At 44.3% G+C, this 23,115-nt stretch overlaps 2 protein-coding genes across 4 annotated transcripts in view; one reads left to right on the top strand and one right to left on the bottom strand.

Annotated features, from left to right (window-relative positions):
- IDUA (alpha-L-iduronidase) overlaps positions 1 to 2,526 on the bottom strand; it is a 66,315-nt gene extending 63,789 nt beyond the window's left edge. Inside the window, exon 1 of the mRNA XM_082204867.1 lies at positions 1,959 to 2,526. Within this exon, the coding sequence (XP_082060993.1) occupies positions 1,959 to 2,152 (194 nt within the window). The 5' untranslated portion in view covers positions 2,153 to 2,526. The remainder of the gene's footprint in view (positions 1 to 1,958) is intronic.
- A 1,399-nt stretch (positions 2,527 to 3,925) lies between these two features.
- The window catches only part of LOC309521878 (protein regulator of cytokinesis 1-like), a 29,622-nt gene continuing 10,432 nt past the window's right edge, over positions 3,926 to 23,115 (top strand). Inside the window, exons 1-10 of one of the 3 annotated variants that reach the window (XM_082204991.1) lie at positions 3,926 to 4,021; positions 6,027 to 6,159; positions 7,309 to 7,431; positions 8,409 to 8,642; positions 9,625 to 9,795; positions 11,237 to 11,389; positions 12,865 to 13,012; positions 13,264 to 13,400; positions 19,105 to 19,200; positions 20,593 to 20,733. In XM_082204991.1, coding sequence (XP_082061117.1) covers positions 3,999 to 4,021; positions 6,027 to 6,159; positions 7,309 to 7,431; positions 8,409 to 8,642; positions 9,625 to 9,795; positions 11,237 to 11,389; positions 12,865 to 13,012; positions 13,264 to 13,400; positions 19,105 to 19,200; positions 20,593 to 20,733 — 1,359 coding nt within the window. In that variant the 5' untranslated portion in view covers positions 3,926 to 3,998. Of the gene's footprint in view, positions 4,022 to 4,678; positions 4,848 to 5,379; positions 5,455 to 6,026; positions 6,160 to 7,308; positions 7,432 to 8,408; positions 8,643 to 9,624; positions 9,796 to 11,236; positions 11,390 to 12,864; positions 13,013 to 13,263; positions 13,401 to 19,104; positions 19,201 to 20,592; positions 20,734 to 23,115 lie in introns of those variants that run through there. The other 2 variants (XM_082204992.1, XM_082204993.1) reach the window with 2 other exon arrangements.

Below are 23,115 nucleotides of genomic sequence, written 5' to 3'. Positions count from 1 at the left end.
AACAGCTTGGGTTTGCCGACTGAATTCATGGGGTAAGGTTTCTTCCCAGGCCTGCTTATTTGTTTTGTAACACAACAAAATCCTCAATAAAAACTAATTTAAAAAATAAAATAAAAGATGCACAAGTGGCTTTTGATGGCTGGTGAGTACTAGCTAAGCTAGACACAGCATTCGCAGGGGCAGGGAATACTCCAAAGAAATTGCTTGCTAGCATAGTCAGTATGCGGGAAGCGGGTGGCGCTGTGCTCTAAACCACTGAGCCTCTTGGGCTTGCCGATCAGATAATCTGTGACTGGACTTAACTGTCAGGGGCCCTTTACCTTTTTATAGCCAATATATCAGAGCTTTCCAAACTTTTCATGTTGTTGTCACTCACTTTAGACGTGCATCATTTTGCGACACAGTAATTCAGTTTTATAGGGACGCAGGTGGCGCTGTGGGTTAAACCACAAAGCCTAGGACTTGCTGATCAGAAGGTCAGCAGTTTGAATCCCCATGACGGGGTGAGCTCCCGTTGCTCGGTCCCTGCTCCTGCCAACCTAGCAGTTCGAAAGCCCACCAGTGCAAGTAGATAAATAGGTACCACTCCGGCAGGAAGGTAACCGGCATTTGCGTGCGCTGCTCTAGTTCACCAGAAGCAGCTTAGTCATGCTGGCCACATGACCCGGAAGCTGTATGCCGGCTCCCTCGGCCAATAAAGCGAGATGAGCGCAGGAACCCCAGAGTCGCTCATGACTGGACCTAATGGTCAGGGGTCCCTTTACCTTTAATTCAGTTTTACTAGTAAACTGGAGTTTAAACTAAGCCCTTTCCAGCCCCAGGAGGAGCGTGGAGAGCGTTCACATGACATATCTACACACTGCAGCTGACACACTAATGTGTCGCAACACACGGTTTGGAAAGCTCTGCAACATACTATTGTCACCTAGAATCTGAGTTTTGCAAGGGGTGTATGCAAGCACAAAAAGCACAATGTTTGCTTTTTGGTGAGCCGAGACTGGTGCTGCTGCTCCCTAATGCCCTGCGCATGTTTGAAAACACGCAGAGATATATAGTGCTAATCTCCAATGCTCTCTGACTTCTAAGAAGATGATCCCCTGAAACGCTGTATCACTCAGGGAAATGATGAGCGTGAAAACGAGTGATGCACTGATTAAGACTGTTGGGCTCGGACAGCAGGTAGGAATCAGGATTCAAATCCCACTTGGTCAGGAACCTCCCTGGGACAGTCACTATCTCTCAACCCTATTCTACCTCACAGGGATGCTGGGAGGATAAAACAAAGGGGGAGGGAACCGTGTTGCGTTGCCTTGAGCTGCTAAGGGAGGAAAAATGGAGTAGAGTTGCAGCAAATAAATTTGCAAGAGCAAAACAAAACCACGTGCTGCATACTGCTTGTGCCCTGCATAAAGTGGACTTCTTTTGGTCGTTAGTAAACATAGCTCCTAGACAGCATCTTAAAAAGCAGAGACATCACCTTGCCAACGAAGGTCTGTATAGTTAAAGCCATGGATTTCCCAGTAGTGATGTATGGAAGTGAGAGCTGGACCATAAGGAAGGCTGATCGCCAAAGAATTGATGCTTTTGAATTCTGGTGCTGGAGGAGACTCTTGAGAGTCCCATGGACTGCAAGGAGATCAAACCTCTCCGTTCTGAAGGAAATCAGCCCTGAGTGCTCACTGGAAGGACAGATCGTGAAGCTGAGGCTCCAATACTTTGGCCACCTCATGAGAAGAGAAGACTCCCTGGAAAAGACCCTGATGTTGGGAAAGATGGAGGGCACAAGGAGAAGGGGACGACAGAGGACGAGATGGTGGGACAGTGTTCTCGAAGCTACCAGCATGAGTTTGACCAAACTGCGGGAGGCAGTGGAAGACAGGAGTGCCTGGCGTGCTCTGGTCCAGGGGGTCACGAAGAGTCGGACACAACTAAACAACAAAATATAGTTCCTGTCTTACCAATATCCTGTGCTTTTCCAAAAGTGCTTCAATTCCCTTTCGGTCTGTGACACGTCCACATTTATCAGGAAAGCCCCAAAGGCTACTTGCACTGTGAGACCCAGGAGTATGGCGAGGCTCCACGCCCTGCAGGATCGCATCCCACCCGGAGAAATTAGCACCCAAAGGAGACAAAGACTTTTGCGCCCTTCCATCGTGTATTTCCAAAGAACTCAGCGGCGCAATCTATGCCCCGCGCAGGGGATGGGGAGGCGCTGCGTCTCCTCTCTCCCGGCTGCCACTTTTACGCTGCCTAAATTCAAAGTTCCCGACTTTGGATCTGGGATCCTGGGTCCCAGCGACGGGGCGGACGATCCCTAGAGACGCAGCCTGCTGCAATTTTCTTCCCAAGTTGCAACGAAGTCCCCCCCATCCACCCCTTTTCCTACGGCACATGGTCGCTCCTGTTTATTTTACTTCCTGCTTTTCTCTTCCGCGAAAGAGAGGCGCGGGAAGTTGCCTTCTCCCCAAAGCAAAGGCGAGTCCGATCATGGGGCTTACTCGAGGGTAAAGCTGCATGCAGGCTATGGCTCACAACAGGGGGGGGGGGTGGTGCAATATGAGAACACAAAATGCATAATAAAACGCGTAACTGGCAAACCGTCCTAAGGGTGGGACTGGTTTGCACCATAGCTGTCACAGATTTGAAAATAAGGGACCAGCAGCCAAAATAAGGGATTTTGGCTTAGCTTATACAGAAATCCGGCACTGATGGAGCCCTGCTGCTTGGGCTGCCCCTGACTGTTTTGCAGGGGGTTGGACTAGATGATCCTAAGGGTCTACAACTCCAGCCAAAGAAGAGTGGCAGACAAAACTGGTGAACGACGTGGAGATGGCAAAGCTTCCAGGCAGAATTAGAAACCAGGAAGAGGACCTCTTTAATAAAGAATGGGGAAAGCTTATAATTTATTGGAAAAGCTATTGCAAACAGTCACATAATTGGTAGGATTGACAGAAAACTTGTAGTAAAAATTTGAACTATGGATGGACAAGTGATTTATAAATATAGAGTTATGAAAGGGATGCAGAGGGGGAAATCACTACATTAAGATGCTGCACTGGCTGGAGGGGATGCTAAGCAGCACGTCGGGACTGCCAAAGTCTTGGAGCGAGGAGTTCCATCGGCCCTTCCTGGTTAGAGAAATTCTGCCTGGAAGCTTTGCCATCTCGACGTGGTTCATCCGTTTTGTCTGCCCCTCTTCTTTGGTGGGAGTTGTAGACCCTTAGGATCATCTAGTCCAACCCCCTGCAAAACACAGTCAGTCCCAGCCAAAGCAGAATGGCTCCATGAGTGCCAGATTTCTGTATAAACTAAGGCAAAATCCCTTATTTTGGCTGCTGGTCCCTTATTTTCAAATCTGTAAGTTGACAGCTATGGGAGGCTACCTTATCCCCAGTCAAACCCTTGTTGGTCCGCACTGACTCCCTAAGACGTCACACAGAGGTGCTCTCTCTCCGCCCTACTGGGGGATCGAACCTTCAACCCAATTTCAGCTCTGATCTATACAGCCTTTCCCTGACCAAATCCCGTTGAACTCAGCGGGATTTACATGAGTGACGTCGCCTTCTGCCAATCACGCTTCTGCGCCCTTTTGCGTCTCCGCCTTCCACCTCGGCACCTACATCCCCTTTCCCTCCCTCGCTGTTTAGCTTTGAGGGCGGCCAATCAGCGCTTTGCCCACACCCATTACGTCACCGCCTTCCACCGTGCGGAGCGGACCATCCCCTTTCCCTCGGTTGCTGATTGATTAGCTTTTAGTGCGGCCAATCAGCGCTTTGCCAAGCTTCCGGGAGCTCCAATAGAGGCGCACGGAGGGAGGGAAAGAAACGCCCTTCGCCGTGGCCAATGGGAACCGGAGGTGGCTTGTTGATTGCCCAGTCCGACGTCCAATCAAGACGCGCGGCGGCGAGAGCTTGTTGCTAGGCGGTTCCTTCGCCGTTTGTTTTGAATTTTGGCGGCGGTTCCTTATTCGGAATTCTTCGTTATTTTAATTACCGGTGATGGCGAAGCCGGCGAGGGAAAGGTGAGAGGGGAAACTGAGGGAAGGAGGGAAGCCGAGGGCCTCAAGGGGACCCGAAGCTGAAGGCTGGGAGACTCAGGGCGAAAGGAAGAAAGCTAAAAAGATTTTTAATTCTCCTTTCAAAAAAAATCCTGAAGCCTTTCTGTTAGGCATTATGTTGATTGAATTACCAAAAAGCCTAAGAACACTTTTTATAATAATATATAATATAATATTATATTATATTATATTATATTATAATATAATATAATATAATATAATATAATATAATATAATATAATATAATATGTTGATTGAATTACCAAAAAGCCTAAGAACACTTTTTATAATAATATATAATATTATATAATATATTATTATTATTATTATTATTCTGTTGATTGAATTACCAAAAAGCCTAAGAACACTTTTTATAATAATATATAATATTATATAATATATTATTATTATTATTATTATTATTATTATTATTATTTTGATTGAATTACCAAAAAGCCTAAGAACACTTTTTTAATAATATATAATATTATATAATTTATTATTATTATTATTATGTTGATTGAAATACCAAAAAGCCTAAGAACACTTCTTATGTATGCAACCGCAGCCGCTAGGTTTTTAATAGCTAAAAACTGGAAAGGCGATTTAATCCCCACAAAAACTGATTGGCAAGCGAAGATGATAGAATATTTAGAACTTGGGAAAATGACTGGGAGAATAAGAGGAAAATCAAATCAGAAAGTAAAGATTGGGCAATATTCAAAGAATATATTTTAAAAGCACTGTGATAATGCAGTGCTCCTGACAGGTTTAGATTGCATCTTGAAGGGTAAGGAAACTTTAATAACAATAATTTCTTTTGGTAAGTAACGGAAGAGAGTAATAATAAAGAAGTGCATATAGAATAATATGGTGTAAAAAGCACAATGAGGTGAGTCGGAAGTTAAAGTGTGTCTAATGTCAAAGGATATGTTGCTAGTTAGTGGTTTGTGTATGTTTATTGTTATTGCCTATGTTTGATGTACCGTATTTTTTGCTCTATAAGACTCACTTTTTCCCTCCTAAAAAGTAAGGGGAAATGTGTGTGCGTCTTATGGAGCGAATGCAGGCTGCGCAGCTATCCCAGAAGCCAGAACAGCAAGAGGGATCGCTGCTTTCGCTGCGCAACGATCCCTCTTGCTGTTCTGGCTTCTGGGATTCAGAATATTTTTTTTCTTGTTTTCCTCCTACAAAAACTAGGTGCGTCTTATAGTCTGGTGCGTCTTATAGAGCGAAAAATACGGTAAATTGTTTTGTAATAAAGAACTTTTTAAAATTATAATAAAAAAGGAAGCTTTGAATTGTGCAGTGAGGCTGTGGAACTCCCTGCCACAGGAGGGCGGTGGTGGCTACTGACTTTGGTGACTTCAAATCAGGACTAGACAAATTCAGGGAAGGTAATGATGAAGTGTTAGGGAAGGGTAGGAACATGTTGTGTGCCTTCAGGAGTCATTTGTCCACCTTTAGTCCCCACCCTGCACTCAGCTCTCACCACATGCTGTCAGCATGCGACAGGGGCCATGCCCCAGGAACGACTTTGACTGGCTGGCTAAACCAGATGAGGGCAGCCGGTGAGTCTTAAACCCTCATTGAGTTAGGAGCTGCCCTGCATTCAAAAACAGGATCCAGTGGATTGCGTTGACAAGACCAAGAGTGAGGCCAATGGGCAAGAAGGGAGTTTCTGTACCTGCTGTCATGTGAAGTGAGGGGCAGGTGGGGCTCCTCAACCTGGGAAGGCAGCCCATGTAGGAGAAGGGAAAACTGATCGTAAACCTTTCAGGAGCTGTGTTCAAAACTAACCAGGCGCATTCTGGGCAGATCAGAAACTTACAAAGGGAATGATTGTGAAGCACAAGTCATGTAATATGGTCGAACAGATGCCGATGTAGGAAACAGAAAAAAATTGTGATAGAATAAAAGCAAGGCTTGGAGATTCTCATGTGCCATTTTCTATTTTATTATTGTACAGTGAGGTTTTGGCCTCCTCCCTAGTGAATAGCGTGACCCAAGCTTTTGGAAAGCTTGTAGACTTATGGAACGAAATGGGTATCAGCAGAGAACTGCAGCTGGAGCGCATGCAGACAGCTAAGGCGCACATTGAGGTATGGAGCAGTGTGTGTGTGTGATTTGTACTCCAAATGCTCTTAAACAGCTGACTTATTTCAGTTTGTCAATTTATATATTAATGGGTTTTAGGTCCTTCTTTGTGTTTTGTTCCAAATAATATTTTGTTGCTTTAAAGCAACGGTGTGAGTTTTTGGGAGGAAATTCCAATTTCTAAGTCAGACTGTTGCTCAGACTGTTGCTGGGAGGTAAATCTGTTTTGTTCTGTGCTATTTACCATGTGAGTCTTTACATTGACACCCTCCTTCCTGACACTATGACCCAGCTCTCCCAAGGAATGAAGGGAGCTGTATTTCAGCAACATCTGAAGGGACGCTGGTTCTTGAGCTAGCAGATCCTGAATCTTTCGATTAAGTTGCAGGCCTTCATATCTTTGCTGACAAAATAATGCTCACTAACTTGCATTGCAAAACTTACATGGGTTGCAGCAGTTGGCTTTTATTTCTGCAGAAGTGACAGTATATTTTGTTCTCTTCAATTTTTACAATTGATCCAATGCACAGTTTCTACTTGATTTTGGAGACCCCTGCAGCAAAGATGTAAAGGGCTTACTTAGACAGTCAATGACTGGTCTCTTCCTAAGTATAAAATGGGTAGGGCTAAATGCAGAGACTTAAGAAAATATGCTCCAGGTCCCAAAGCACCTGGTTAAAATATCAATTATCTCCATTTTTCGATCAACCTTATAGTATTTACAAAAGCTAAAAGCCAAGCTGTCCGCTGATAGTTATCTGAAACACATCAGTCGATGAAAAGGAATGTGAAGAAAGAATTTGATTACTACTCATTTTATAGAAACTTCTATCCCCAGTTTTCCTGATGGCTCGGAGCTACTGACAAGTAGCTGTGTGTAAACATGGTTTAAAGCCAGCCAGCTAATAATGCAAATACAGGAAGCTTCAGGAACCCTACCAGACCACACTCCAGTTACTGGGTTTGGGAGATTGTAGTTTATATGTCAGAAACACTTCTTCTGTTACAGACTTGAGTGCTGTGTATTTTTAAATGCAGATCATTAATGTGGCACAAATTCTTAATTTAGCTATGGGTGCAATGCTTTAATTTGACAGTTAATAAATCTGATAAGGAACTGTACTCACGCTACTGTTGTATGGGTTTTTGGATAGACTCTGTTGAATGAAATGATTGAGGAAGAAAGCAATTTGAAAGAAAAAATTGAAAATGACATTGAAATGCAGAAGTCTCAGTTGAATATCGTGAGATATGAACTCAAGCTGGACCCCTACCAGGCAAGTTGCTTCACTGCTGCTTATTCCGGATAACAAAGCACAAAGATGTCACTTAGGTTGCAGTCCTATACTTGATATACCAGGGAGCAACCCTCATTAAGTTCAATGGTGCTTACATCTGATTAGACTTGTATACAATTACAATGTTAACGACAATGGGCTGATATCTGCCACCATGATGAGTTTTTATTCTCAGCACTGTTTTCTGTAATTACCATTGCATTTGAAAATGTGGAGCTCTTGCTTTGCACGTGTAAGGTTTCTATTGAACACTTGGAATCTCTAGAGCCCTCTGATGAGCATAATTGTAATTAATGTGATTCTTCAGAGCTGCTTTTTACTGCTGTAATGAATTAAGGCTTTAAATATTTGGTCTGGCAGCTGACTGGAAGGTTACTGTTCAAATACAAATTCTGTTTCGGTACAGACCTGTCAAAATGTGATCTTTGCTCAGTACTGCCACTCACTGTAGTGTCAATACAAGCATCCTTCCACTTATGTATGGTGCGAGGAAATAATTAAATGATTCGATTCAAACCCGGAAATGGTGAGAGAGAGCTGGAGAGTCCGTGTGGCTCACGAGGAGACCCTCCTTGGAAACCAAAGAGGATGTCAGTGAGAGCATAGGAAGCCCCAAAGAGACTGGAGGTGCAGCAGGGCTTTGTTTACGCTGCTCAGCCTCCCCGCCTACCCACAGCTGATGTGCGGGGTAGCGCAGCAGCAGCAGCAATTTCCTGTACGTCCTCCAGCCCCCTGCCAGCCCCAAAGTTTCAGTTATAGTTGTGGGTGTTTTTGGATACAGTAAATTTTGTATGGATTGAAGAGAGAGCGGCAGAGATGACATTTGAAGAGGCTTAGAGGACGCTCCCCACTTTACGTGATTTCAGTTATGCGTGCAGGGACCAAAATGTAACCCCCATGTAAGAGAGGGAGACGCCTGTACATTTCTGCACCTAACCTTTTGTAACTCTTCACAGGTTGGTGATGGCTTATCCATCATCCAGTTAGAAAAAGAGTTTCGTCTGGCTTTAGAAGGCGCTCTTAAAGAAAAACAAGAGAGGCTGACGAAGCTGAAACAGCTGCAGCTAGAGGAGCAGAGACTATGTTCAGAGCTTTACGCTACTCCATACTACATACCGACCGGCAGTGTTCCAAGTTGTTTGCAGCTGGAAGAATTAGACAAACATGTTCAGCAGCTCTTGAAAGTGAAGGTGTAGTACTGACCCCTCTCCCTTTGCATTATTTAAACAGAAACATTGTATTTATTTTTATTTATTGAATTTATATACCCAATATATAGTAAAAATCAGAGGTTCTGATAAGGCTTGCTGGGCTTGGACCCAGGTATGAGCCACAAATGGAGGCATTGTATGGCTTCTGAATATTTCTCTGGTTTGAATTAAAATGTAAGAAGAATTCTCAGCAACTTACACTTTCCCCCTCCCCTCTAGTCAGCCCCTAAATGGTTACTTTTGCAGCCAGGAGACCTGCTGTTGGGGCCTCTAGATGTGTAAAAGTTAGAAGTGAAGATAGGGTTGCCACATTTTACAAAGTGAAAATCCAGACAGAAGAGTTGTAGAGTTTTGTTTCGTTTTGTTTTGGTTTGGTTTTGCAAATAAATTGAAGCTATTTCTGAGGAAGATCTGCAAAATGACACTGCCTCCATGCGTGCGGATTTTCCCAGACATTTCTCCAATTTACGCCTGGACATTTCTTGCGGTTACAGATATGTCTGGGAAATTCCATATGGCAACCCTAAAACTTGAATTCACTCTGAAATAAATATTTTCCCTTGGGAGAGGGGGAGTGATTCAACTTACTTCTAAGCCAGTCTGGTATGAATTATAGGGAACTTCCTCATGCCTACTAAACATGCTTCTTTCTTATCTCCTGGCAAATTGCTTTTGAATGCTTGCTCTAGAAAAATTGCATTTAATTCATATCAGATATTCATTCTGATTATCCAGAATTAGCAAATAGCCTTAATCAATAAGCGAATCTGTTCATTTTTTGTTGAGCGGGTGAAACTAGTTTGATATTCCTGTGTCGCACTTAAAGTGTCAGGAATATTGTCAATCTGTTTTGTTGGGTTAAACATGTGATTTTTAGATGTTCTTTATATCTGAGACCTCATGACAGCATTACATTTGAAAACTGTTTGATCTGACTATTTAAATCATTTTATTTGTTTAGGAGCAAAGATTGAAAGAGTTTTTTAAACTAAGGGGAAAGGTCAGACAGTATAATAAAGAAATTGGACACACACCAGATGGGACACTGGAAAGTGATATGTTGAGCGATGAAGAAGAATGCATTTGCCTTACAAAGAAAAACCTTGAGGATCTCGAATTGCTTGTTCATCAGGTTGGTCTTTTGAATGTAAAAAAGATGTATTCACATGAATGAGGCTGCTGTTCAGATTGTTTAGCCCACATGAATACCAGAACCAATATGGTCCTTAAATGATGTTGGGCAAATGCAACAGGTGTGCCATTTATAACCATGGCTTGCAAAGTGCAGTACAGGCCTCCAATATGGAGGTATAAGTGCTTTCTTATAGTCAGGCCAATGGGTCTTCTGTAGCTAATAATGCTGCAAGGTGATATGTGTGGGCCATGCAGTGTAATAGTGAATGAGGGTTCCATCTCTATTCTAACTTCCCACTCCCTGCCTTCAGCCATTTGAAATGAGATGGTGGAGCACAGGTTCCCTGTTGGAACTGTTGGGATGCAACTCGGTTTGAACTGGAGGCTGATTTGTCTCCATGGGAAAGAGTAGATAGAAGGAAGAACCTCCAAGTTGCCTAGACTGTCCTTTAACCTGTACTGACCTTCCATCATGTGTTAGACATGTTTTTAGGGTGCCTGACCTCATTTCCTTCTTTTTCTACATCATCGCTGGGAAAGGAAACATCCTTGCGTCTTCCCTATACAGTTGTACAGTGGTACCTCGGGTTACAAACGTAATTCCTTCCAGAGGTCTGTTCTTAACCTGAGGCGCACTTTTGCTAATGGGGCCTCCCACCACTCCGCCGGCGTGCAATTTCCGTTCTCATCCTAGGGCAAAGTTCTCAACCCAAGGTACTACTTCTGGGTTAGCAGAGTTTGTAACCTGAAGTGTTTGTAACCCAAAGCGTTTGTAACCAAGGTACCACTGTACCTTGGAAGTCAAACAGAATCCGTTCTCGAAGTCCATACAACTTCTGAAACGTTTGAAAACCAAAACGTGGCTTCTCATTGGCTGCAGGAAACCCCTGCAGCCAATCGGAAGCCCCATTGGACGTTCGGCTTCCAAAAGAACATTCGAAAACCGGGACAGTCACTTTGGGTTTCGATTGTTCATGAGCCAAAACGTTCGAGAACTAGGCTGTTCGACTTTCAAGGTACGACTGTATGTGTATTTCCTTTAATAAACTTAGCTTCCATCTTTTTCCAAACTCAAGAGTCTTGGTGTAATTATATCCAGGCTAAAGTGTGATCTACTCCAACAGTAATTCAGTGTTCAGTTAAGCTTCCAAGCTGCAAGTTAAATTGAAAACACCAACATTCTCTCCCCCCACCCCCGCCCAATCCGCCCCGGACCACCTCCCCACTTTATAGAACTGGTGATCACAATACTTCATTGCTTAATTTTGGTACCGTGATCAAGATTGAGTGTTGGCATGCACTTTTCCTGAGAAGCTGATGATGCAGTGTTACATCTGGCTTGACTTGCTGTTGAGACTGTATGGTACAGTTCACATACCTTGTTGCTGCCTTTTCCATATGGCTGTTTTGTATGAACTGATGTAGATGTGCCTTTGTAGTTGCAGGTCAAGAAAGACTCTCTAATTGCCAGCAGAGATGCTCTGGTGAAAGAGGTGCAAGTTTTGTGGGACAGACTTCAACAGCCACAAGAGAAGCAGGAGCAACTCACAATGTTGGCAAGCAGATGCCCTATTTCTGAAGCAATAAAAATGGTAATAGAATCAGAATTCTGATGGCACTGTTCATTAATAATAGGCTGACTACAATGGTCTTTTATGTAATTTACAATACAGAAAGGTAAGAGTCGCTTAAAACTACAGAATCAGACTTCAGTTTAAATGTGTGCTGGATTTTTTAAAAGTCTTCTGTAGGCTCTGGAAGATCAGGGAGGGGGCCTGCCTGACCTCAACTGGAAGGGAATTCCACAAAATTGGGTCCACAATACTGAATTCACAGCTCCTGGTGGATACAAGCCACGAATCTGAGCCATGGGGTTACCATTGACTCTGCCCAAGTCCTTGATGATCAGGCAAGGATATATGGGATTAGGCAGTACCTGTGGTATCCTGGACCCACATTGTTAAGGGCCTTGTAAATTAATACAAGAACCTTGAACTTGGTCGTGTAGTATTCAGGCAGTTCATGCAAACCTTGGAGCACTAAAGTTACATCCCGGTGATAGTCATTCCCCATCAACAGTCTAGACATAGTGTTTTGCAGCAGCTGGAGCCTCCAGGTCCAAGAGTAGCCCCACATAGGGCACATTGCAGTAATCAAGTCTTGAGGTCATCACTGCATGAACCACCATGGCCAGACTTTCCCTGTAGTTGACATACCAGCTATAGCTGGTAAAAGGCACTCCTATTGAAATTAATGGACCTAACTTAAGTCGTGCACATTAATTTCAGTGAGTCTAGTCTGAGTAAAACTTACTTGATTACTACCCAGTGCTTCCCCCCCCCCAGATGTTGATATTTACTGACTTTACTGCCTGTTTTGTTTCACTGGATCTGCTTTGATGCTAGACCCTCAACAGTTTTGTGTCTCTCACCTGCAGTGAGTCGTATTTTAATTTTGAAGCTTCTGAAATAGCAGCTGCATGTGTTTATTTAAAATATTTCTTCTTCAGATACATTAATATGAGATGTATGTACTTGCTTAAAGCTATAGAATCAAGCTTCATTTAAAATGCCTGCTGGGTTAAAAGAAAAGTTGCCCAGAGAAGACATAGGCAGGAAAAGGCACACTTTCAGGCATTTGAACCCAAAGCTATTTAGGGCTTTTAAGTTAAGTAGTAGTACCTTAAATTGGGTAATGAAGGAGCCTTCTCATTTTACTGTCTGGAGCTAACATCTTACTCTAATGTATTTTGAGCGTGTGGCCTTCTTCTAAGCTCAGCTGACATGGAAGCATTAAATTTAAAGTGTGGGGGAAATGGCCATTTTTTAAAAAAAGTTCTAAAGAGTTAATTGTATTCTACGTGAATGCCTCTTGGTGTCAAACTGACAGTCAGATCAGATTACTCCAGTTTCAGGAATATCCCCAGTCTACGTACGTCACTGCTACAGCCTTTGCTGTAACAAATTTGTAGTCATGGAGAAGTCTGAGTAATTGTCTGGAAATAGTGAAAGCAAGATCTCCATTGCCAAATGCAATAACCATGAGACACTTGTTTTGTTTTCATTAGTGGGAAGAGGAGTTGGAGAACCTGGAAGTGCTGAAGAAGGAAAGTTTAAAACAAATTACTTTCAGAGTCAGGCAAGAACTTCATGATTTCTGGGGGAAATGCTTTTATTCTGAGGAACAAAGAGCTGCGTTTCAGCCCTTTTTAAGTGGTAATTCCTTACATCTTATATCTTTCAAATACAAATCTGTATTTTGTGTCTCCTTATGACTAAAGACAGGTAAAACTATTTTTTGTCATAATTTTAAAAATGGAATGTCTGGTTGATGAGGCAAAATTCTGTTAAATCGTCTAGGGCTGGGTCACAGTGAAAGTGCTTAGTCTCTATTTGATCCTCATCTTGTAGTTGCAGAGTCATGCCATGTGCCTAACGAAACCTTAACTCTTGCTTTCTTGCTTTAGATAATTTCTCTGAAGAGTTGTTGAGTCAACACGATGAAGAACTTTTGAGAATAAAAGAGGTTTATGAGAAAAACAAACACCTATATGATAATGTTCACAAATGGAATGCCATCTGGGAGCGTTTGAGTGAACTGGAGGTCAGAAGTACTGAATGCTTATGTTATCTCACTGCAGAGAGGGAAACATGAAGCTGTTTTTAGATATGGGTAAAATCTAGGTGAGCACCAGACACAAGATTCGACTCGTATCTGAAGCTTTGGGTAGGAGCCCAATCTGTTTTGGAGCTGCTCTTTGGTCTTTCCAACTCATCTTATTATTTGGGACCAAGATACAGTGGTACCTTGGTTTACAAACTTAATCCATTCCAGAAGTCCAGTCTTAAACCAAAGCGTTCTTATACCAAGGTGTGCTTTCCCATAGCAGCGGAGGACTCAATTTACAAATGGAACACACTCAACAGGAAGCAGAACATGTTCTTATTCCAAGGCAAAGTTCACAAACCAAAACACCTACTTCCGGGTTTGCAGCGTTCTTAATGCAAGTTGTTCATAAACTAAGCTTTTCTTAAACCAAGGTACCACTGATCTGTTAAAAACGAAACTGCCACCCACCCCACCTTTACCTGTTCACTCCGTACTTGGAGGTTTTGAAGCAGAGATTGGGTGACCATTTATGATTATAATGGGAATCTAAAACTGTATTGCTTCCCTTCCACAGAAGTGGATGAAATGAGCAGGCATGGGGCCCCTGCAGGGTGGATTAAGAATCCCAAATTGTAGGCAAATACACCAAACGGAGCAAATGAGCAAAAGCTAGCCAACGGAACAGTGCACTTGTTCAAAAGTGACCATTTGACACAACTGTCAGAAACGTACAGCTTCTATACTGTATAGACACAAGGATACTAGGATGATACCAGCCCACCCATCATTCGCTGATAAATGCATAAAGCAGCTGTGCAATGTTATTTGTTTGACTTATGTCACTGAGCCACAAGAATCATAGAATCATAGAGTTGGAAGAGACCACAAGGGCCATCGAGTCCAACCCCCTGCCAAGCAGGAAACACCATCAGAGCACTCCTGACATATGGTTGTCAAGCCTCTGCTTAAAGACCTCCAAAGTAGGAGACTCCACCACACTCCTTGGCAGCAAATTCCACTGTCGAACAGCTCTTACTGTCAGGAAGTTCTTCCTAATGTTTAGGTGGAATCTTCTTTCTTGTAGTTTGGATCCATTGCTCCGTGTCCACTTCTCCGGAGCAGCAGAAAACAACCTTTCTCCCTCCTCTATATGACATCCTTTTATATATTTGAACATGGCTATCATATCACCCCTTAACCTCCTCTTCTCCAGGCTAAACATGCCCAGCTCCCTTAGCCGTTCTGTGCAGTTTGTTTGATGTGGCGCGACCCCCGCTAATTGGTTTACGATCCTCAATTAGCTCTTTACTGCCCGGCACACTTCTCCTGCCGCACGCTCTGCTCCGATCTCTCAGTCACGCCGTAGCAGAGATTACACAGCGGTGTAGAACTGTCACGTAGCTTGTCTCAGCTCTCAGACAAACACACAGAGTCCAGGTTTGTCTATTTACAGCTTTTATTCCAACATTTCTTAAGAATTTCCAGGACTATTTGCAGCCATGACAAAACTGCATCCTTTCCCCACAAAATACCGAGTGGGACTGGCATACTCTTCCCAAGCTCCTCCCAAGCTTCCAAAATTGACGTCAGAATGGTGTGGCATCCTGGGAAGAACTTAACCTGTTAAGTTCCAAACCCAACACCCCCCTTTGCCGCACATTCTGACAAGATCTTTTTGAGTTCAACACCTTACCCTTTGCCTTGTGCTCCTTCCCAGCATCTTTCCCAGGCACCTGTTGAACCCTTTCAACACTCCCAGAATCACACTGTGCGAATCTCGCCCACGCACATGTTGCCTGGTATCTTTCAGGTGGAATGCCCTTTGTTGTGCGACTAGACCTTCTGGGCATAAACTCAGATGTTACCTCTGACTCACTGTCACCAGGAAATGTGTCCTCAGCATCACGGGATTCCCCCTCTGACTTAAAACGTTTTCGAATCCTCTCCATTACACTCACAGGGGAACTGGGCTCGCTTTTGGCCTCCTTTTTTACAACTTGTGGAGAAACTACCGATACCTCCTCCTGTTCCTGACTTTGGTCAGTTACCTGATCGTCATTATCAGACTCAGCTTCTTCTTCCTCCCCCTCATAATCTTCCTGTTCTGAGAGACACTCTGAAAGAACATCATGCTTGACAGCAGCTTGTGTCTTTTTATCCTGCTCATAGAACTCAGCGTGTTTACTGATCAGTAACTTACTTTGATCACCTGATGGAAATGCAAACCTCCATGCACTCGCTGTTGGCTCATACCCACAGAAGATCATTTTTCGGAACTTGGATCCATCTGGCCCCTGCAAAGCAGCAGGTACCGGCACAGACGCACGTGACCCGAACATACGCAAAAAATGAATCTGTGGTTTCCTGCCATGCAACAACCCAAACGGTGTGTCCCCTACCATGGAATTGTAGGTGCGATTCCAGGTGAAGCTTACATACTTGATTGCCTCCAGCCAAAACCTTGGAGGTAACCCAGAGTCTTCCAGCAACACCTGTGCAGTTTTAACCAGAGCTTCACATCTTAGCTCAGCCCACCCCCTCTGATTGGGTGAAGTCACTGTGTGACGTATCCCTTTCTTGTGAAAGTACTTCTTCAAAGCAGAACCTGTAAACTCAGCTCCTCTGTCACTTGTGACAGCTTGCACTTTGGTGGAAAACCTTTGTTCCACCCCCTCAATCCACCTTTTGATCAGCTGTGCTGCATCATCCTTGGATTTGAGACCATGTATCCAGGAATTCTGAGTAAAATCCTCCTGCATCGAGAGCAGAAACCTTGACCCTCCCAGACTTGGTTCCTTTACAGGACCCCACAAATCTATGTGAATCAGTTCAAAAGGCCTTGTTGTTATCCTTTCAACCTTTGGATAACTGCATCCTTTTACCTTTGCCAGTTTGCAAGTTTCACAACTTACAGCATGTCCACATTCTGAGATCTTACAACCATTGGAAACTTCTGGCAGCACCTGTAGTTCTTCAAGAGAACTATGAGCTGTACGTGTATGCCAAGCATGTACGCATGAATCATGATTGGGAATTGTAGCACGCAGTGCTTGTGCTTTCTCAACCTTCCCACCACCCTCCAGAGACGTTTTAAGAATGAAGAGATCATTTTGCCCCTTTTTAACCTTGGCAAGCATCCTCCCTCCTTTGGGGATTGTGCACACATCACCCTGAAAACAAACCGTAAATCCCTTTTTCAGTAAATAAGGCACAGATAAAAGACAGTGTTGCATCCCAGGAACAGTACAACACTCCAACGTTTCCTGTAAAACACAAAAATGCAAATTTACAGCATTAGTCATTTGTCTTTTCTGTCCATTTGCAAACAGTACAGTTTTCCCGGCAGGAATTGCCGTGCAGTTCCACCTCTCGACAGCAGGTGCCTCTGGAATCAAATTGCGATTAGCTGCAGAGTCAATAATGAAACTTAGCTCTGTCCCACAGCTGTCTTCAGCCAACGCCAGACTAGCCGTGATCTGATACGTCTCCTCCTGGCACCTGGCACGTCCACCAGCCTCAGTCTCACGCCTGGTTGTTTTTCCAGACCGGTTGCCATGGAAACCCGCCTGTTTCCCATGAGAAGTGTCCTTGAAGCCTTCCTGTGCAGCTGCTCTCTGTGGGCAGTCTCTTTTGAAATGACTGTGAGATCCACACACGTAGCACCGACGAAACTCAGTGGAAAAACACTGCCTGGGTCTCCTCCCAGCTGGCCTGGCCCTCCTTCTTCCGGAAAAGCACTCCTTGCCAGATCCGCCCCCCCTGAACTGCCGCTCCATTCCAGCAGGTTCAGTGGAAAACTTTTCAAACTTGCCTTTGGAACTTTCCGCCCCCCCGACTTGCTCACTAGCACTCCTTGAGGCTAAATCATCAGGAACAGGGGCTCCAGCCATCTCTAGGCTTTCAGCTTCCATCTGCCCTAGGCCTCCTGCTGAGCCTTCACACAGACGTTTCAGCACACTCCAGGCCTCACACGCAGATTCAACGCCATCCAGGTGATGTTGCAAATTAGCATGAACACCTGCTCTCAACATGCAGACCTCAGCTCTCATAGCTTTCTCCCTCTGCATTTTCTCCTCCAGAGAAACAGACTTCAGCTTTCCTGCATCTCTGTCCACCAGTTGCACTGGTTCCCTCTGGGATATGTCCCAAACCTCCGTGGCTATAAACCACGCTCTCACCCATCTTGCCCAGGTATTCCACGCTTGGGCGGTGAGTTCCTCAAGCTGTTCAAACGGAGCTTGAATCACCTCCTGGCCATCTGCCATCTTGCCCCGGGGCCCAGCGTACTCACGTAAACAAACAGCCGCTCTCCAGCTCCCGGTCTAGCAGGTCAGCTCCCAGCTGAGATCGACTGCCTCACCACTTCAGGCAGGACTCAAAGCTGTCTCAGGCATCGACATCAGCTTGCCTTCAAACGCTAGGCACAGCTCTCAGCTCTAAGCAGCCTTTTTTTTTCAACAGGCTTTCTGTCCATAGTCTCACGTTCTTCCCAGGTGCCCACAAGCTTTACTCACAAGCTCTTCTGGCTCCTGTCCGTGGAGAAACGATTCCCTGCTGCTTTTAGCACTGCAGCATTCAGCAACAGCGTCTTTCAGCTTGCTTGCTTGCTTGCTTCCGTGCTCCTCTGCTAGACACCGCAGATTTCTCAGCTCCCGGCAGCTCTTCCGTGACAGTTTTACGATAGGTGATTTAGGGTATCCATAACCTGTGCAGTTTGTTTGATGTGGCGCGACCCCCGCTAATTGGTTTACGATCCTCAATTAGCTCTTTACTGCCCGGCACACTTCTCCTGCCGCACGCTCTGCTCCGATCTCTCAGTCACGCCGTAGCAGAGATTACACAGCGGTGTAGAACTGTCACGTAGCTTGTCTCAGCTCTCAGACAAACACAGAGTCCAGGTTTGTCTATTTACAGCTTTTATTCCAACATTTCTTAAGAATTTCCAGGACTATTTGCAGCCATGACAAAACTGCATCCTTTCCCCACAAAATACCGAGTGGGACTGGCATACTCTTCCCAAGCTCCTCCCAAGCTTCCAAAATTGACGTCAGAATGGTGTGGCATCCTGGGAAGAACTTAACCTGTTAAGTTCCAAACCCAACACGTTCCTCATAAGGCATCGTTTCCAGGCCTTTGACCATTTTGGTTGCCCTCCTCTGGACACGTTCCAGTTTGTCAGTGTCCTTCTTGAATTGTGGTGCCCAGAACTGGACACAGTACTCCAGGTGTGGTCTGACCAGAGCAGAATACAGTGGCACTATTACTTCCCTTGATCTAGATGCTATACTCCTATTGATGCATCCCAGAATTGCATTGGCTTTTTTAGCTGCCGCGTCACACTATTGGCTCATGTCAAGTTTGTGGTCAACCAAGACAAATACCATCATACTTGGTACTTTGAAAGGATAATCTTTTATCTGCCTTGGCTTGTACTAGAATAAGAGCCACAATCTTACTCGGAATGGCAAGATTCTTCTGAGTGTCTGCTTCAGGTTTTTGCTCTAGGAGGCTTAGTTTGGTCAGAATCGAGTGTAAATGCTTCCAGAGTTAATGCTAAATACATTACTTCTGGTGAATGAGCCACCATAGCCACTAGAGGGCTGTGCAAAATTTGTCTCCTGGGCTTTTAGACTCGTCCACCCATGTACTATAGGTAAACAATCAGTTAATGCATAACCTGTTTTCCTTCTGTATTCAGAAAAAATCAACAGATCCAAGCAGACTTCTAAACAGAGGGGGTACCTTACTCAAAGAGGAAAGGGAAAGATCAAAGCTTCAAAAACAATTGTTAAAGGTAAGTCCCAGGGCCATTTTTGTGTAGTTTCCATCCATTTTGGGTGAAATTTGGTGCCTGATCCACATGAACACCTAAGTAAAACAATAGACGTAATCCCTTGCTGACTAACACTCCTTGGCAAAGCAGTTCTAACATGTAGATAATGCTTTCATCTCATAAACTTTGGAAGTATTTTCTGTGCATATAAAGTTGCCTCTGGAAAGCACATTGATGACACCTCAAATTTGAGGTCCAAATGACTCCAGGTTCTTAGCATTCTTGAACGTTTCTTGGCTGATCTAGCTAACGTCTCTAATATTGTAGAGGAAAGTGAATTGTTCAGCTGCAAACGGAGTTGGAAGAGTGCCTTGAATAGTGGCAGTGTGAAGTTTAAAGTCTTTCTGAAATTGACTAAACTGATTGTCAGTTCAAGGTTGAAATTTTAAGTCCAAACCACCTTCCTGGTATAGACTGAGCATGTTGGCTATTTGCAGATTAGTTGCACTGCAGAAAGCGTGCTGGGGAGACCACACATTACAAGGAACGCAAAATAACTTTAGCTAGGTTTTAATAACAGAAACTCCTTTTACACTAAATATATCAACAAGCATGACCCAACCACCAACCCATCCCCCAGGGTACTGAGAGAGCTAGGTGCTGCTCTTTATATACTACAATGGTACCTCGGGTTACATACGCTTCAGGTTACACACTCCGCTAACCTAAATAGTGCTTCAGGATAAGAACAGAAATTGGGCTCCGGTGGCACAGAGGCAGCAGGAGGCCCCATTAGCTAAAGTGGTGCTTCAGGTTAAGAACAGACTTCCAGAACGAATTAAGTACTTAACCCGAGGTACCACTGTATACCCAATTGCTGACACAGCTTAATTAACACAATTTAACAGCACCTGCTATACTGCTTCACAGCGGTAAAACTGGGTCACGTTGTTTGCTCTGGCCCTTAAAGAAATATACATCCTGTGGAACAATAATGAACCTTCAGATTTAAAGAAACCATTCAACAGAGCATATTGTTTAGCTCTTCAGAGGAGATGCTGCTGGTCATTCCATGACCTTTGAATTGTGACAAGTTGGCCTTCTCTGTGATAGCACACACACTGGAGTGCCCTCCCTTGGGTAATTTGTGAGATGGAAACAGAATGCCTTGTGAAAATGGGCTTGCTCAAGGTTTATTCAAGCTTCACTCAAGCTTTCCTGCCTCTTTTAAGTTTTATTTTATTTTTGTTTTGTACACTGCTTAGTTTTTATCATGATATAAAGTTGTGCTTTATTTTTATTTCCCTTTTAATTTAGTTTTTAGGAAATGTTACATTTTTAGGTGAACTGCATTGAGATTTTTATTAAATAGTATTATTTTTTATTTTTAAAAAACTTATTTGCCAAAACTAGTTGGGGGAGGAACTGAAGAAAGATACTGAAGACTGGGAGAAGGAGAACAACTCACACTTCCTTGTTAATAATCAGAGGTTTCTGGACTCCATGGCCCTGCAATTGCAGCATCACAAAATTAAGAAAGATCAACCCAAAATTGTAAGTTTTCCATGTGAGTCACTTAGCGCAGCACATTATTTATTTGATAAAAATGTGACTGCCATGTTTGGGATGTGTTGTCAATCCTTTACTAAATAATGACTGTGCCTTATTGACTCTGTCTGCCATGTTCTCTTTGGTGTTCTCTCACTTTCGTCTGGTTGCTGTTGCAAAGTTAGTCACTTAAGCTAGGATCTAGCCAGCATTTGAAGCTAGTTACAAATTCAGAGCTAATTCTGGCTAGCATAAAATGTGGTTCATCACCAGTGTTTACAACTGAGGGAGAAGGAACACATGACCCAGCAGCCTAGTCCCCCATCCGAATGACAGCAGATGTTCTATATACAGTGGTGCCTCACAAGACGAAATTAATTCGTTCCGCAAGTCTCTTCGTCTTGCAAGTTTTTCGTCTTGCGATGCACGGTTTCCCATAGGAATGCATTGAAAATCCCCGGACCTCTTCTGAAGGCTGGGGGGGGGGGGACAAGGGCTTTTCTTCCCACCCCCAGCATTTTAAAAAACCCCGGGACAGCGGAGGACTTCTCCGCTGTCCGGGCGATCTTAAAATGCTGGCGGGCGGCATTTTAAAATCGCCCCGGGACAGCGGAGGACTTCTCCACTGTCCGGGGCGATTTAAAAGCCCCTGGGAAGGCAGGCAGGGGGGAGAAAGACTTTCGCCCCCCCCGCCCGCCTTCAGAAGGTGTTCCCGCCCCGCCGCCCGGCTTCGGAGGAGGTCCGAGGACAGTGGGGAAGACGCGCTGCACTTCCCCGCTGTCCCGGATATTTCCCTATGGGCTGTCGTCTTGCAAAGCAAGCCCATAGGGAAATTCGTCTTGCGAAGCGCCTCCAAAACGGAAAACCCTTTCGTCTAGCGGGTTTTCCATCTTGCGAGGCGTTCGTCTTGCGAGGTACCAATGTACATCACAGACCATGCCACGATCGTGTGTCTTGTCTGTATAACGATCGGTTGGGTCTAGATTTGCAAGCTTTCGTTTTCCTTGCAGCACAGAACCATTACATTTCCCCCACAAAATAATCATCAGAGGGCTTGAAGGTTAGCCTATGATGGCGTTCTTTCTCAGCCTTGCAGGAGTGTTTCTTTTTCTCTGTGCCTGGTGGGAAGAGGGAAGTTTGACAGCAGGGATGTGGTGGTGATGCTGCCGCCATGTGTGGAAAGCAGACGGCCTCTGGGGCATTTCCCCCCCATTTTTTTCCTCGCCGTGGGGACTGACTGTGGCGTTCGTACAGAGCCCCTGGTCATCTCACGGACTATTGACCTGTACACCACTAATCCGCTGCCACCAACCAGGTTGTCCCTGGTAAAATCACTTCAGTCTCAGTCAGCTTTTCAATTAATAAAGAAGTGTGTATTTTATGTCAGACACAAACAAAACTTTTACAGCATTCCAAATGTTGTTGCTCTTTACTTTCTTTTTTTTATATAAAATTTTTATTGTTTTTTCACAGTTTTTATGAACACAAACATTGCACAATACAAACAAACAAACACATAAACAAACATGTACAATTTCAAATCCTTTTTTCTTGTTGAACCTTACTTCACCGACTTCCTCATACCTCCCCTTTCTGCAGCCCAATTTCCAAATTTATTTCAGCAAATCCTACCCCTTGGTTTTATCAAATTTTCCCTTATTCTTTTCTTTTACTTAATCTTTTACAGCTGTAATCCCCCTTTTTAGCATTCCTTAATTTTACAATTTTTCTTAAGATAAATTTTAAATTTCTTCCAATCTTCATCCGCCGTCTCTTTCCCCTGGTCACGGATTCTGTCAGTCATTTCCGCCAGTCCCATGTAGTCTATCACCTTCATCTGCCATTCTTCCAGAGTGGGTTGCTCTTTACTTTCTTAGTCCTATTTTCCTCTCTCTATCTCTTCTGCCTCCCCACACTCAAGAACCCACTGCCCTAACTGTCTCTTTATTACCAACTGTTTCTCCAACTGCCTTTCCCAACCAGCCAACCCACTAAAACCAACCAACTGCCCACCAACAACTCCCAACAAACTCCTCCGAGAACTAGTTTGATAGACCCACTGACTCCATCCCCCTGGGTCCTGTCTGTGCAACCTATTTAACTATTTCCCCTCCAGCACTCTCTCATATATATTAACGTCACACTGTCTTCCGGGGTCTTGTTGTCTGGGCAGCCCAGGACCTCCAGATACACTGCCCAGGTCTGTGCCCTGGGGAGGTCATTTCAGTGCTGCTTCACCCCCGGAGGTGCACTCCAATGTTGATCCTTGCCACCCAAGGACAGAGCTTGTACAAAACAATAAGGTTGTCAGGGGAGAGCATAGCAGTGCCAGCAAGACTTTCTTAACTGTTCAGAATGCGTGGAATGCAAAAGTTGACTATCTCACTG

The sequence above is a fragment of the Podarcis vaucheri genome, assembly GCF_965113315.1.
Source record: "Podarcis vaucheri genome assembly, chromosome: 17".
NCBI lineage: Eukaryota > Metazoa > Chordata > Lepidosauria > Squamata > Lacertidae > Podarcis > Podarcis vaucheri.
Note: the sequence above shows the minus strand (reverse complement) of the source record. Positions and strands in the feature narration are given on the sequence as shown.